Here is a 15,011-nt window from a genome sequence, read left to right as displayed (position 1 = left end):
TATGGTTGATTTATGTTTGCTGGTTGTCGGTTTCTCTTCCCGGCTGATTTATGTCCGGAGATAGCTCAGGGATGCCACTTGCTCGGTTTCTCGGCTGTTTCAAAGACTTGGAAAGGCCCAGGGTGGCCTTGGACAGCCCGGCGCTTCAAAGGACGAGGAGAGACTTCTGATCTTGTTTCGGTCTCAGTGTTTATTAATTGTTTATCTAAAAGATTTTCTTTCAGCCCGACAGAGGTCTGCACAGCAGTCAGCCATGGGCACACTCCCCAGCCTCCTGGGCGGTCACCTATCTTTATACTCGAAGTTACGTGTACAATATTTATGATTTTTCTCCAATACTTTCTACTCTTATTAACCGGTGCACTTCTAGTAAAGACCAATCCCAAAGTGCCACCATCACCACAGAAGATGGAGGCCAAGAAGAAGAAGAAGAAGGACAGGACACGCCCCAATTCCTCCATCTTACTTCTCTAGACCCCCCTGTACAGAAATCCTAAACCCTGTGTATTATACTCTAACTAACTTATCCCTTCACCATTCACCCCAGTGAAATCCTCCCAGTCCTCATACAGGTGTCATCTCCTGTGTAGGATCAAAGTCCTGTCACCAGACACTTCTGGCAACATTCCAGGACTCCCGAGCCCCCCAAGGGTGGTCTTGGTCGCTCTGCACCCTCATCCTGAGGTGCTGAGATCCCACACCCTGTAACATTTGGGGTAGATACTCTGCTTTAGGGCAGTAGACTGAACTGAGTGATCCAACTGTTTTTTCTGAGCATGTTCTTTCCTAAGAACTGGGAGAACACTTTTGTAACAAGAGCTGTGGACAGGTGACAAGACAGATAATCCTCCTTGGAGCTAAAATTCATGGCACCAAAGTCAAGAAAGAACAGAGTCCACCATTACCTCTCACGTTCTATTTGACTTAAACTGTCATTTTTAATGGCTTCAATCAGTAGATTTGTATGTAGATCATCCTGGAAGGGGACAAAACAAATGCAAATTATACCAGCATACAAACATTTTACTTATTTTATAGACAATATGACTGCAAACACAAATTGATGTAAAATAAATAGTATATAATGTCACTTACTTTCTACATTTGCAAAAGCTAGCTTCAGTTCAAAGTAGTTTTCTAACTGTATACTCTGAAATTTGGCATTACAACTACTTCAATACTGTTGTTCTGCTTATGTGTGTTGTCACAGCTCACATTAAGGCTGTTAACAGATGTAGTTCATGTCATGTGTATGAGACCAGAAAGGCTGCAGATCACACTGACAATATTCTCACACTTAAAAATAAGCATTTGCTGAACTGCTGTGGTATTCAGCAGATGAGGACTTGTGCTACCTCCTTGTTACAATAACTTGTAAGATCATCTTATGGTTTCTATCACACATCTGTTAGCTCTAAAAGAAATTATGCATGTTATGTTAAGAAATATGTATGTTAAGAAATTATGTATGTTAGGTATCCACCCCTTCCTTGTTTATTTGGGACAGATAATAGATATATGCAAAATAAAGACCAGAAGGAAACTGTGATCTTTTCTCTGACCTCTTTATTTAAAAAATAGAGAATGTGTAATGTCTGTTAAAACCATAGCTTGCCTACCCTTAGAAATAAATTCTGCAGTCTCAAGGCTTTCTTTCAATGAATGATCTTACATTGTCCTAAATTAATTCAAAGGCTAAATGATCCTTACTCTTATATAATTTCTAATATAAGAAATTATATAAAATGTATTAAAATATATACATATATATCAATAAATACATCTGTATGCTTTGTATGTTAAATCTTATTTCCTTATGCTATGACAATAGGAAACAACAGCTACTCTTAAGCTGCAGACAGTTTGAAGATTAGTTATTTATTTGATATTTAGGACTGAAAGATTTGCAACACTGAAGAAAAGACTGCTAGAAGATAAAAGCTTTGACATTTCAATAGAGGAATTTTTCTAAGAGTGACCCAAAACCTATTAACTATTAATCTATTTTTTCCTCTCTTCAGCATCATGGAAAGTCAAAGGAAGTCCAGTTTCCAGCAAAGTCTAATAAACTAAAATAAACATCTGTAAATGTCACTATAGTTTTCTTCTGTAAAATAACACTACAATATTACAAGTTTTATTAACACTCACTTGAGGAAAACTTGCATTAACCCACTTATTATTTAGCTCCTTTATTTTACCTTATAAATATTTTATTAAAATTTTATATAAATGAAGATGGTAAAGCAGTTAGTGAGCTATGTAAGCCCAAATGAATTTCAACAAATTCATTACGAAGACAATCTTGTGGTTTGGGTTTTATGTACATCATCTCTTTTGAGGAAATATAGATTAAAATATTCTCTCATCATTTTACACATGTGAGCACTACTGCCACACTAAATCATGGTGGTAAAAAAGTTATTTCAAATACTTAAATACACATCAATTTCCATATTCAGTACAGTCCAAGCATTCTGTATGTCTCCTTCTTTCTCCTAATTTACTATAGAAAGACACAGTATAATTTTTTCAAACTTACATTTAAAGAAATGTATTTGTCTTCATAATCTACTTCCAAGGGAACTTCGATGAGGTTTTTGAAGGCTTTCTTCATTTGCTCACCATTTCCAATAGCAAAGTAACATAGGATCAGGTTGAAGCCTGCCTTCAGATTTGGGGATATGTTCATTATTTCTTCAAATGAAGAAATGGCATCAACGTATTGGCCAGTTTTAATAAATGCAACTCCAATATTTTCCATTATTTTTATCCTAAGTAAGAAATCAGGTTTAGGTTATATGTTTAACTACTAAATCATACTGTATTCAAAACTTGTACTTCATAAGCATGCCTCCTAGAAGAAACTCACCTCATCTGTTTGTGGGAACTAGTAATCTGGTCTAGAGCCATACGGTAGAATTTGATAGCTTTGGAATAGTTCCGTTGTTTCAAGTAAATATTTCCCATATTTACCTTCAGTATACCTATCAAAAGGAGTCAATGAGTTACAACATTTTAAAAGCGTTTCAAAGTGACAGAGTAGAACACCACCTTAATAAATCTGTCTTCATTATAGGATAGCAATGTCCCTTTAAAGCTGCACTGCACAGAACTGCCTTCTTTGAGTTTAACTCAAGAGAAAATGAGAGAGAAGATGAAGTAGTGATGAAACCTAGAATAGAACTATGTAAGGTATATTCTGGTTTTGAATTGAGGGATGAAGTGGAGATTATTTAATAGTGCACTCCAGGAAGAAACTGCAAATAAGCATCTCTGAAAAAACGACTGTAGGAGTCTCAGAGATATGCAAAATACTAAAAGAAGCTTTCAGAAGGGAAAGGCCAAGTCAAAAGAGAAAAAAACAGTAATAGAGAAGGCCATATAGCATGTGTGACATGAGAAAATGATGTATTTATCTTTATGTTTAGCTTAGTCTGTTGAAAGAAAAGACTTCCTGAACCAGTATAATGTAATGTGGTTTTGCTCTCCAAGTCAGAGATTATGAATATCTGTCATCCACTCTGAGTGGCAGACATGAGGACTGAGCTCTCTGAGTATCAGCACCATGCAGATGCAGTCCTCACTCTGAATTCCTGACTGCCAGTTTTAATTCACTTTGGGATACAACCTACCTCCATTGCTGAACATCTTATTCTTCACTATAACTTGGTAAGTAGTCAGAGCTTCAGCATACATTTCATTAGCCACATACTGACTGGCCAGATTGAGGAGAACCTATAAAAAATTGGATTTACAGATTTCAAGTTAATTTTACCTTGCAACTACTGTCTTTACCACTTGTAAACTTCCCATCTTTAATATGGGAAGTTTAATATGTTCCTCTATATCAATTTGCAAGAACAAAGGAAACAAATTTAAAAGCTACTTATTACAGAGAATTCTTTTATTTTTGTACATAAATTACTAGCATTCAAAGTTATGCCACATGGGCCTTAGACCTAAGTAAACACAGTATTATAATGCAAGGCTATTAATAAAAATTCACACAAGATAATTCTCAGAAGCTGTGTGTAATTTATGACTCCCAACATCTGGAAAATGGTCCTAATGCCCGTGGTCACTCAGTTTAGAAGGGGAGAATTTTTCCAAACAGCTGTTTCACAACAGAAGTTCTGTTGGTGTCAGGTAAAATAGCTCTGCATTTTTTCCACAGCTTTACTCTGACCTTCATTGTAAAATAAATTACCAGGTCTGCCTAATTCAATATATTAATTGTTAATAATTGTCTCTACAGCATTACTTGGAGCATGAATTTAAATATCTTCCAAGCATTTTTATGAATGTTGCATGTTTTATTTTTTTAGAAAAAAGAGTTTATTATTTGAACACCAGAGTGTAAATCTAGATACCTGCCCTAAGATTCAGAAATGAAACACATTCTATTTAATGTAACATATCCTCGGTCACTTTCCGGTTCAATTTAAAGGCAGCATCTTATCTCTCCTGTTTTGTTTTCTCCTCTTGGCATATTAGACTCTCTAGGCTATTTATTCCTGAAATACAGGGTCTGCATCTGCTGTATTTTGATATGCAGGTTTTACACGTGACTAAATAAATGAAATACATATTCATGGAAATTCTTCTCTATTTAACGTAGACTCCATGGTTTCTCTGACATTTGAGATTGCATGGGAATGGGCTCGATGACATGAATGGATCCCCTCTGTACACTGCCAGGAGCATTACAACACAGACACACATACACTTCAAGAAACACTGACATTTACCTTCAGGTGGCTTTTTTTAGCAACATTTCAGCCACTGAAGGTTTCTAACCACTTACTGTGTAAGTGAGGTCTAAGTTGATACTTTCTGGAGGAGCGATTTGTTCACGTTGTCTCAACAATTCCCTTTCCTGTCTTCCAGCTTCTTTTGCTTTCTCCAGAGCCTTAGACAACATACTAGAATTTAACTGTGCCTTGAATCTTACAGGCTCAGGGTGATGAAAATACATTCAAAACAAGTGTGAAGAGAATACACTCATGTCTATTTTCTTTGGCTTACAGACTGCACCAAATGCCTGAAGAAAGCACTATAACTCACTGAAAAGCTTTAATTAGCACTAAGCAGACATACAGTTATCTAACTCTGCTTAGCTGTGTAATTATGGACCCAATTATAATTCTCTGCAGATTGGTGTCAATATCCTTTGTACAAGGAACACTTTGGGTGTAGCAAGTGCCATTAGCAGTCCTGTGTGCCTCCACAAGGGTACAATGATTAAGAAAATAATGGCTACTACTCAAGGTGGCTATCTGGAAGCCAGTGGTGGAAGAAGTACTTCAAGTTTGATTCCTAGTCCTTATGATAGGAGGAAAATCAAACTTGGCTATTTTACAGATAGTTCACAACTTTGATGACTTTTGCAGGAAAATGGATATTCTGCTGGACTTGTCAGAAACAAACATCCTATGGGACCCTTGGAGCCATCTGAAACAATTTACATAAGAAACATATGATGTTGACATCAAGAGCATACATTCTTGAGCCTACATGCAAGAGGCTCAGGAAAAACTAACAAAATAGATTGGTTAATTAGCCACTACTCAGCGGCACAACAATGCTCTAGTATCCCCTATAAAAGAACAAATACATTCAAACTGTCCATTGGAAATGTTCCTTATCCATGCCAAACTTTGATCATTCAAAGGAACCATCAAATGCTAGATAACCTGGGCCAGAACTGTGCCAGTACAACTAATCCATCAGACCCATCTGAATAGGTCAATGGACACAGGCAGAAGGGAATTTTTGCAACACTGAAATCTTAACAAATATATATGCCAGAAATAGAGCTCCTACCTTTTTTTCCCACAAAGTATCACTAGACTAGAAGAGTATAATAAATTTAGAACTAAAATAATTTTAATAATTTTAAACATTTGACCACAAGTAATTTTGAAACATTTATCTATACAAATTACAGCAGAAATTAAGTGAAAGTCAGAAAAACTACCAATTTCAAGTCTCCACAGCTATTGGCAACACAGCTTTCTTCAACCAGTTCATTAACTTTTTTTTCCAACTGCCTCATCTTCTCCTCCAAACTAAAATAAAAATAACAATAAAAGGATTAACATTAAAGTAATGCAACTGCAAACATTAAGCTTTTACACATTATATTCTCAATAAAACAACACAATGACATATGATTTCTCACAACTAACTGGTTTTCTCATCAAAGAAAGTATTGTGTGAAACTATGCCTAGAGAAGATATCCAAAGGTATCACATTCATACCTTAATTTGAGAACAGAGACCTAAGAAAACATAAATCCACTTACAAGAACAGTACAGACAGGCAAATTTCAAAATCAAATTTGTTCAGGAGAAGTAACTAGAAAACAACAGATGAGCTTTTATATCATACACTAATGAAATGAAATATCACATTAAAAGCAATTAACTGAACCTTTATTTGCATACATAATTTTAAAGCACTGCTTGTTATCTGCAAATGCAGATTATAACAAAAAGTTGTGGCTCTTCTAGACTTTTTCCACTGCTAAATACCCAAAATTTTCAATAGGATTCCCTATTCCTGTATAGCTGTTTGGGGAACAGAACTTTGGTATTGGAAAACTCAAGGATTTTCTGAGTGAAGTCCCCAACATTGGCACCAGCCTGCAAGTTTCAGCTCATTTGTGTGGCAACAGCTACACCCAAACTTCTGAGCGAGTCAGAACCAGAGATCACTGAAATCAGATGCTCCTGAAAGGCAGCCAATCACATGCACAAATGTTTGTGGCATTATTCCACCAAGTTCAGAGTTTGGCCCCTCAAGGCTTTTGTAACTGCCTGGATGTTTTTAAACTCTATGCATGGCTGTTTTTTTGTTGCTGTTAATGCTTTGAAAGAATGTAATGCAGAACCAAACAAACCTGTCTGAAGTTTTCTTTTCCAAAGGTGAAGCAGGACCTCTTGCTTGGCCAAGAGGATCAAATGAAGAACCTGAAAAATTGACAGAGTACTGAAAACTGTAAAGTAACATCTCCCGGTGGCAGCTGGTGATCTCTACAAACCATACCTCTCACAGCTGCTTTAGTGTAACCTGCAGCTTGCACTGCTGTCATTGGTCGAGAAATCCCATCCTCAAATAAAGAAGATATATTAAACTGAGTAAAAATTATGTTGTAGACAATACAGACATAATTGCATATTTTATACATAATTTTAATATATTCCATATATATTACTTTAATGACAAATTGTTCGTTGCATGTCAGTATGTGTTAGAAACTACTACACTATTATTGCTCCCAAATCTGTGCTCAATAAAACACACATCACTACCCTCATGCTTTCTGACAGTACTATGTTCAAAAAAGAACAAATTAGAAGTGTAGTAATATGTATTAATTCAATGAACTTCTAAATACCAGTATCTAACACTTACCAGAAAAATTCATTGTTCCAAATTAATAGAAAATGTAAATATTGGAAGCTTTACCTGTATAGTTCCTGTCATGGGTCTTCCCATAGATGAAGTTAAAGTTGCCTTTGACTGCAAAAATAAGTAAGTGGTTTGAAATTGTCATTCACAAAGCATAAGAGGCCTACATATTGTCTTCTCAACACTAAATTTTAAAATTGAGCTAACTCTCACATAAGTTTATAGCAAAGTTCCCATTTATGTTACTCATATACAATATACTGCCAGTTCCTGCCAGACAAATATGTTGAATGCTTCAGTTAGCACAAATTCACAACAAAGGTTTTTTATGTATTTGGATACTTCCATCAGCTCTTTTAAAAAGAAGTACGTAGAAAATTATCTGAGGCAGCGTACTTTCCATTATTAAATGATTGAAATTGCTGCCTTGAAATTGAACAAGTAATTTAGACAAAATACTTCAGTAAAGTTCTATGTAGAGCTGATATAATCTGTCACTGTATTAATCTCTTAAGTTACACTTTCATGCAGATTTATTTTATCAATACATCTAAGAACACAACCAATTTTTTCTGATGCAACTAGAGATGTTTCAGAGCCCATATTCTTCAAGACTTGATTTCACCTTAACTTCCAAAAATCTTTCCCAAGCCCAAATAACAACCTATTCAGTTCCCCCTGCAAGTGAACCCAATTAATACTCTGGACTTATGCAGCACAGAAGATTTGCAGGTTCAGGAGAAAACAAAAACAACCAGTAACCATGCCTTGACCAAGTGCAAAATTGTAAATTAAAACCAATGAACAGATGCAGTTCATTGGAATGAAATTCTTAATTTAGAAGGGCTCATTTCGTGCATGAAATTAAATGGTACATTTATATTTTGTAAATGACATTTTCATTAAGGATACAACAGAACAAAAACCTGCCCCAAATCCAGTAGCTAGAGGTCTTGGACTTGATGTAGCAGGAATTTTGGCTGTCACCTGGGTGGGAAAAAAAAAGAACCAAACGAAAAAACCCCACCAATTAAAACCTGTATGTGTCAATTACTAGTGTTTCTACATAGTAAGATCTACATTAATGCTCAGTGTTTTAAAAGGTACTTACAGGGGGTCTTCTTCCATGACTTGTTCTTGCTGTCTGTTGAAGAGCTACATCATTTTCTAAATCCTAGAAAAGATAAAAACATTAACCCCTTTTAAAACGACATCACCCAGCTCATAATTCCACAACCTTCAGACTACTGAAAGCAGATTGGTAAAAAATCAAAAATTCTTCACAAAATACTTGAAGATAACTGAACAACAGGGTTTACTAACAATAAATTACAGTTATTTGTTGATCTTATTTGTTATTTAGATTAAGAAGTGTAAAAACTCATTATTTTCTAAAAACACAGAGGAAAGAGAGCTAAAGCCATAAAATATAACATGAATTTCTTTTCCCATCCAAATGTTCTTATCAAATACTTACACTCTCTCTGAATTTTGACATTAACAACTGCAATGCAAGACATTAAAACATCTCGTGTCCCTCAGGTCCTGCAGCAACTCCCATTAACTGGGAACTGGGATTTCACACAAGATGCCAAGTCTTGCTAGTGGGTTTGGACCAAATGACATCACTGGAGTGTCCCAACTGCATCAAACCAGCAGTTACCCAAAAGTGCTCTGCAGGGCTATTTAAGACATCCCAGATGCTCTACCCAGTTGCACAGAGACCTGCAGGATTCCAGTTTTTACTGCAAGCCCCTCCAGCAGCAGAACATCAGGAAACCAATGACTTACTGACCACTCAGGAGCCTCTTTGGTCAGAAAACCTGCTGCTGCACACAGCCTGGGAAACACCAGGCTGAATGTGCCTACAAATAATTATGATTTTATACATCAAAAATGCTTTACATTTACATTACAGCATCTTAGATCTGTTGAGATCTGCACAAGTGCTTATTTGGAATAGAAAGCTACCAAAGAATTAACTATTCAAGAAGATCCTGAAACCTTCAGACGTTTCTTGCTAAATAAAGTAAATTTCACTTCAAAGAAGTTGTAAACTTGTATATTATTGTACCCATAAATACTTATCTTAAAATTCTAAGTTAAAATCCTATGTATGGGAAAGATGGGAAACAGCAAATATTTTACCTCTGTGTCAAACATGGGGTTATAATCATTGTAGCCAGAATAGAGATCATCTTCATTATTCTCAGGAGCTGGATGCACATTTTGCATCATTTTTCTGTGAAACATGTAACATGCCAAATGTTATCTTGGTGGTTTTATATAAATATTTTAAAATGCAAAATATAAACAGCAGTAGTTTCATTAGTCATAAAAACTAGGACTCACCTATAAACAATATGAAATGGCACCCTTTCATGGATTTATATTTTTGTTTATACTTACATCAGTTATGAAAATTGTTTTAAAGGTATTTATCATTAAAACCAAATTATAATAATAACTAATTGAATTACTACTTCTAGAATAGTATCTTTGCACTGGCAGCTAACTCACGTTTGAGACAACTCATAAAGTTTGTCTTTATAGGCCAAATAATAGTAGTTATTCTAATGAAAGGTATTTAATCTTGCTTTGAAGCTTCCCTTCCGCATTCTAGTATCAACATAGCTACAGTTATGAAGCCATTTCAATTAAAACGGGTTTTAAAAGCTAGCATTAAGGAAGCCCGGGTTCCAAAGTCTTTCTCCACCAATATTTCCCTGTCTAACACGGTGCCTTCACCTGGTGGCTTTTCACTCACGGAGGGCACACACTGAGGCGTCTCACTCTGCCTGGCTACCTGTTCTCACAAAAACCTGAAGAAGGCAACGTTTGCTTTCATCGATAACATGAAGTACGTGCCCTTCAGCAAGCAAGCCTCAGCCAGGTCGCAGCGCACGGTTCCTCGGCAGCGGGAGGATGAAGAGGATGTTCCCCGCCGTGCGCGGTGTCCCGCGGCCGAGCCGCTCCCGGCGCGGGTTCCTCCAGCGGGGGCCCGGCAATGAGCCCCGGAGCGGGGGCGGCTCAGGGCACGGGCGGGACCCGCCCTCGGCTCACCCGCGGCCCGCTCGGCGCTCAGGGCCGGGCGGCGTTGCCCGGGACACGGCGGCGCTCCCCGCATGCACCGCGGCCGGGCGGGGCGAGCCGCGGGCGGGGCCGGGCGCTGCTGGAGCCGGGGGCCCGGGCGGGAGGTGCCGCCGTGAGGGGCGGGCGCTGCCGCCGTGAGGGGCGGGCTGGGGGCTCGGCCTCGGCGCTCGGGGAAACGGAGAGCGGCCCCTCCTGCCGAGTAAACGTCACATTTTCTTCCGATGAGCTGAGAAATGTGTTCTTAAAACTAAAAGGCTCAATTAAAAAAAAATAAAAAAGGAAGTTGTTAAAGCTTCCTGTATGCCATAGCCTCTGAAACTAAATTTGAAAAAATAATTGTCTTATAAAAAGATGATTCTCCCTGCCACCTTTACTACTTTCTCTTGGTATTTTGAAACCCTGATAAGTGTCAGTTGATTTGCCCACGGCAAATCATTATACTCTGGAGAAAGTGTCCTATGCTTAAGTGGAAAACAGAATAGAGAAGGGATCTCTGAACATGCCTACAGTATTTTTGAGAGAGAAAACATTTTATGAAACCAATTGTAACCCCTACTGCCTTATGCCAATAGCATAAGAAAGCTCAAAAGACAATATGCAATACAGTCAGAACACCCTTTTTATGGTCAGGGATTGTGCACATTATGCAATGTCAGAGTCTTCTGCTGCTCACCTTACAGCCTCAAAGTCCTTTCTGAAGAGATAAGTACAGAGGACAAGTGAAAGGTCTTTCTGCTCTGGCTTCCAACCAGAGAAATAAAGATAACATAAAGAATTATTAAGACATTATCACTTCCTGCATTAACCTGTTCACATTCCATGCATGAACCACTTTCACACAGAAACTTGAGACTTGCGACCTTTGGACATGAGAGTCTTTATACCTGAATTTTCTGGAGTACAAGTAGTTTGCAGAATGACAGACTTAGGGTGGGAAAAGTTTTCAGCTGCATTACTTCCCAAAAATCATAAACTTAAGCATAAGAAAAATATGTACATTTATAGCCCCTCTTTTTCAGCTTGGGACACCTCATATACATTGAACCTGTGATTTTTAGATTTTTTCTCATTGTTCCCAACTGCATTAATATGTACCTGAGCAATAGGTAGATTGGGTAGTAATAGACCTAGCTCTGCTATCCAGCTTGTCCATGTTGGGGACCTGGGCATACTGGTGCCCAGCACTGTTCTCAACCCAAATTTCTAGGGCAGTGAAAAGAAGGCACTGTGTCAAGGAGGCAGTGCATCTGATTTGTAAATGAGGTGGTGCCAAGGCAGCCCTGGAATCTGACCATTTTCCTACTGTCAGACTTCCTTACCCTCCAAAATTGGGTGTATACATTCAGACTTAAGGGGCCCCTGTCCTGGATGGACTCTGACCATACTGGGAACATGCCCTGGCCCAGGTCCTGAGACCTTGCATTCCAGCTGCTACTTTTGACATACTCACAAGATTATGAGAGTCTCAATGACTTTGTTCATGTTTTGAAAAGCTGTGTCAATCGACAGGGTTTAGTTTTGGGGGTTTTTTTTGTTGTTTTTTTTTGTTTGTTTGTTTGTTTTTTGTTTTTTGTTTTCTTTTTTTTTCTGGTGCTATGAAGTATAAATACATCTTAATACATGAAGATTTCACACAAACCCCCAAAATCTCAGGAGCCTTTGTGGCAACACAGGGCCTTACTCATGGGTTGTGATCATAAGACTTCATCTAACAAGACTTCATCTAACAATTCATCTACAGTAAGAAAGCCTGTAAATGGTGTAAGATGATGTAATTGTCTTTATTGGCTAAATCCAGAGGGCAACCTAGAAAGTGAAAAAAAAAAAAGGACAAACCTAAAAGAGTAAATTTAGTAACTACTCTAGTCCAAATAGCATTGTATGCTTTGAATTCCTGATAATTTTAAGGTCGATTAAACCACGACTATCACTAAATTCCTCTGATCACTCCTCTGACTGCATCAAATTACACACTTGTGCAGCTGAAGCAAACTGCTGATCTGATGAGGTTTTCCTTCAGCCACTATTCAAGACTTCAAGTACCCGATCCAAAAAATTCAGTGAAAATTTAGTACAGATTAAAGAAACCATGAAGCTATATTCTGAAACAGGAATTTCTTTGCCTTTCACTACATGGTGAATCTGTCTTTTTTCAGTAGTAACTTTGCAAATAAGGACTCAGACAAACTATTCCAGGACCTACTAATTTGGGTTCAGGGGTTACTGGCCACAGTCTGCCTGTTATAATTGCTGTTGGTATGTACCTTTTGTAATCGCTGTTAGTGTGTACCTTACCCTTGCTCTGCCAGTTGAGCTGTTCATCTGATCACACACTGATTGCTGTTTTTCTGATTTGAAAATGTAATTCTCCCACTGTAATCTTTAAAAAAGTAATTTTCTAGTACTGAATTCTGGACTGACCAGGTTTTGGGATTACCTGCTGTCATGCAGAAACCATTCAACCAGCTGGACTGTCAGAAACAGTGAAGCTGCATTTAACTGCTCCTCACGGAACTAAAGCATCTGGTCAGCATACAGTTTGAAAACAAAGGGAATGGAAGAACCTCATTATGAATGATACATATGTTAAAAGAAATGTATATGAAACTGTAGAATGTGTGAATTGGAAGGAATCCACAATAATCATCAAAGTGCAGCTCCTGGCCCTACACAGGACACCCCAAGGATCATACCATGTGCCCTTCTTTGTTGTACCACATGTTGTAGTTTGGGTTTGAAATGCATTTGCAACAGGAAAATCATTTTCTTAACAGGTATTTTTACTACTGAACCATATAATTCTATATAGTTTTGCTGAATTGTGCTTTAGTAGTATCTACTTTACTACTGTTTACTTTCTTATTCCTTCAGATTGCTTCTTTAGGAATCAGAATTTTTACAATATTGATAGTCTTTGCATCAGACCATCTGCACTTTGAAAGACCACTCAAATTAACAGCACGAACTGCTAACAATAATTAAAATTATAGTTTTAATTGTAACATAATTTCAATACAACCATTAGTTATAACACAGTATGCAAACCATTAGTTAGAACTCTACAGAAGAGCAATAAAGTGACAAATTAAAGCTATCTTTTTAAGGCATTATACTTCACGAACCATTAGGAAAGTAGTAGCAACAGATCATAGTCCATTACCAAATAAATGTACTTGCTGGTTGCTCTAGTGAACAAGTGATATATTAAACAGATCTAATACTTAACAAATGTGAACTATGCCTCTGTTATTATTCCACACTAAAAGCTTAGGCTAGCACTCTCTGTATTTTAAAAGCATACCATTCCTTTCTTTTCTCCAAAGGGAATTCACATCTCCTTCATATCACACGTCGCCAAGGCTCAGAGTTAGTGAGAGTTATTTCCCCTTGCTTATTACACGACCCTTTTATACCATCCTGCTTCTCCCCTGCGGTAAATCCACCCCTCTGTGGCCAGTAGCAGATTTCAGCTCTGCCCGTGGGGCAGCAGAGGAGCATACTCCATAGGAAAAGACTAAAACCATAGAGGGATCAACTGTGCAGCTCCCAGCACAAGTAAAATCTGCCTCTACACCTATTTGGCTTTGAAGAAAGAATACATACGCTGGTGAGTGCATGCCTGGTGCCAGTACAAGCCCTGCGTTTCATTCCTAATGGAGCCCAAGTCCTTTCACCATAATATTGGTTGGTTATGGTCTTTGATGTTTCTGGGCTTACAGCACCTTCTGTCCTTTCCATGTGAATTGCAGAAGAGGGAGGAGAATCACGGTCCCTAACTTGTGGTGGCTGCAAGAACTGGGCCTAAAACTCTTCTGCTATTACACAAAAATTAAACTTGTACTGTGGTCATACCCTAGTTTTGATTAAGTAATGCAGAGCTATGGGGCTTTGTCATTAATATATGGATCATAATAATAATAACAATAATAACAACAATAACAATAATATAGTTCGCATTTCATTGCCACAGACTTGTTTTGTTCACCCCCAGAACTAAAAGGCCCTGGAATCATTTTTATCACAGCTGTGATTAGCTCTAAAACCCTTGCAGTAACACTCAGAACTTTTAATTCTCGAAATCCACTTGTAGATCTGTAATGGCTTTTGTCTCTTAGTCTATTGCTGATGACAAGTCTCAGGAGATCAAATAAATACACGTCTCAGGAGGTCAAAGAGTATTAAAATAACTGATAAGTACTTCTAAATGGAAGTGATGGTAAAGTTGTTCTGAAGACCATTTTTTCTCAAGCCCAGGTGACATTACTTTTATGTTCTAGGAACTACCATTTTTTCTTTGAGGTAAAAACCTGAGTTCACAAAGAAAGTATGCATTGTTTGCTTCAGTTATGCTCTGTCTACAGAAAGGTCTTTGTGTTTAGAACATGTGCCAAGTCAGACCATTTTGAATGAGTCTTCAAAGGAACAAAATTGGTACATGCTAAAACCTTAAAATGCTTTTCTACGGCAGCCTACACAAGCCCTGAGCAGCAGAACTGGCACA

At 37.7% G+C, this 15,011-nt stretch overlaps 1 protein-coding gene across 1 annotated transcript in view; it reads right to left on the bottom strand.

Annotated features, from left to right (window-relative positions):
• The window catches only part of IFT88 (intraflagellar transport 88), a 43,585-nt gene extending 33,125 nt beyond the window's left edge, over positions 1-10,460 (bottom strand). The window contains exons 1-13 of the mRNA XM_063149014.1: positions 10,166-10,460; positions 9,566-9,659; positions 8,529-8,591; positions 8,348-8,404; positions 7,475-7,528; positions 7,052-7,115; positions 6,906-6,975; positions 5,981-6,071; positions 4,808-4,912; positions 3,636-3,738; positions 2,873-2,987; positions 2,543-2,774; positions 906-976 (exon numbers count right to left, since the gene is read on the bottom strand). Of these exons, the coding sequence (XP_063005084.1) occupies positions 906-976; positions 2,543-2,774; positions 2,873-2,987; positions 3,636-3,738; positions 4,808-4,912; positions 5,981-6,071; positions 6,906-6,975; positions 7,052-7,115; positions 7,475-7,528; positions 8,348-8,404; positions 8,529-8,591; positions 9,566-9,655 (1,115 nt within the window). The 5' untranslated portion in view covers positions 9,656-9,659; positions 10,166-10,460. The remainder of the gene's footprint in view (positions 1-905; positions 977-2,542; positions 2,775-2,872; positions 2,988-3,635; positions 3,739-4,807; positions 4,913-5,980; positions 6,072-6,905; positions 6,976-7,051; positions 7,116-7,474; positions 7,529-8,347; positions 8,405-8,528; positions 8,592-9,565; positions 9,660-10,165) is intronic.
• Between the last annotated feature and the right edge of the window lie 4,551 nt (positions 10,461-15,011).

The sequence above is a fragment of the Melospiza melodia genome, chromosome 2 (assembly GCF_035770615.1).
Source record: "Melospiza melodia melodia isolate bMelMel2 chromosome 2, bMelMel2.pri, whole genome shotgun sequence".
In the NCBI taxonomy this organism is placed as follows: domain Eukaryota; kingdom Metazoa; phylum Chordata; class Aves; order Passeriformes; family Passerellidae; genus Melospiza; species Melospiza melodia.
This window is presented reverse-complemented; position numbering and strand designations above follow the sequence as displayed.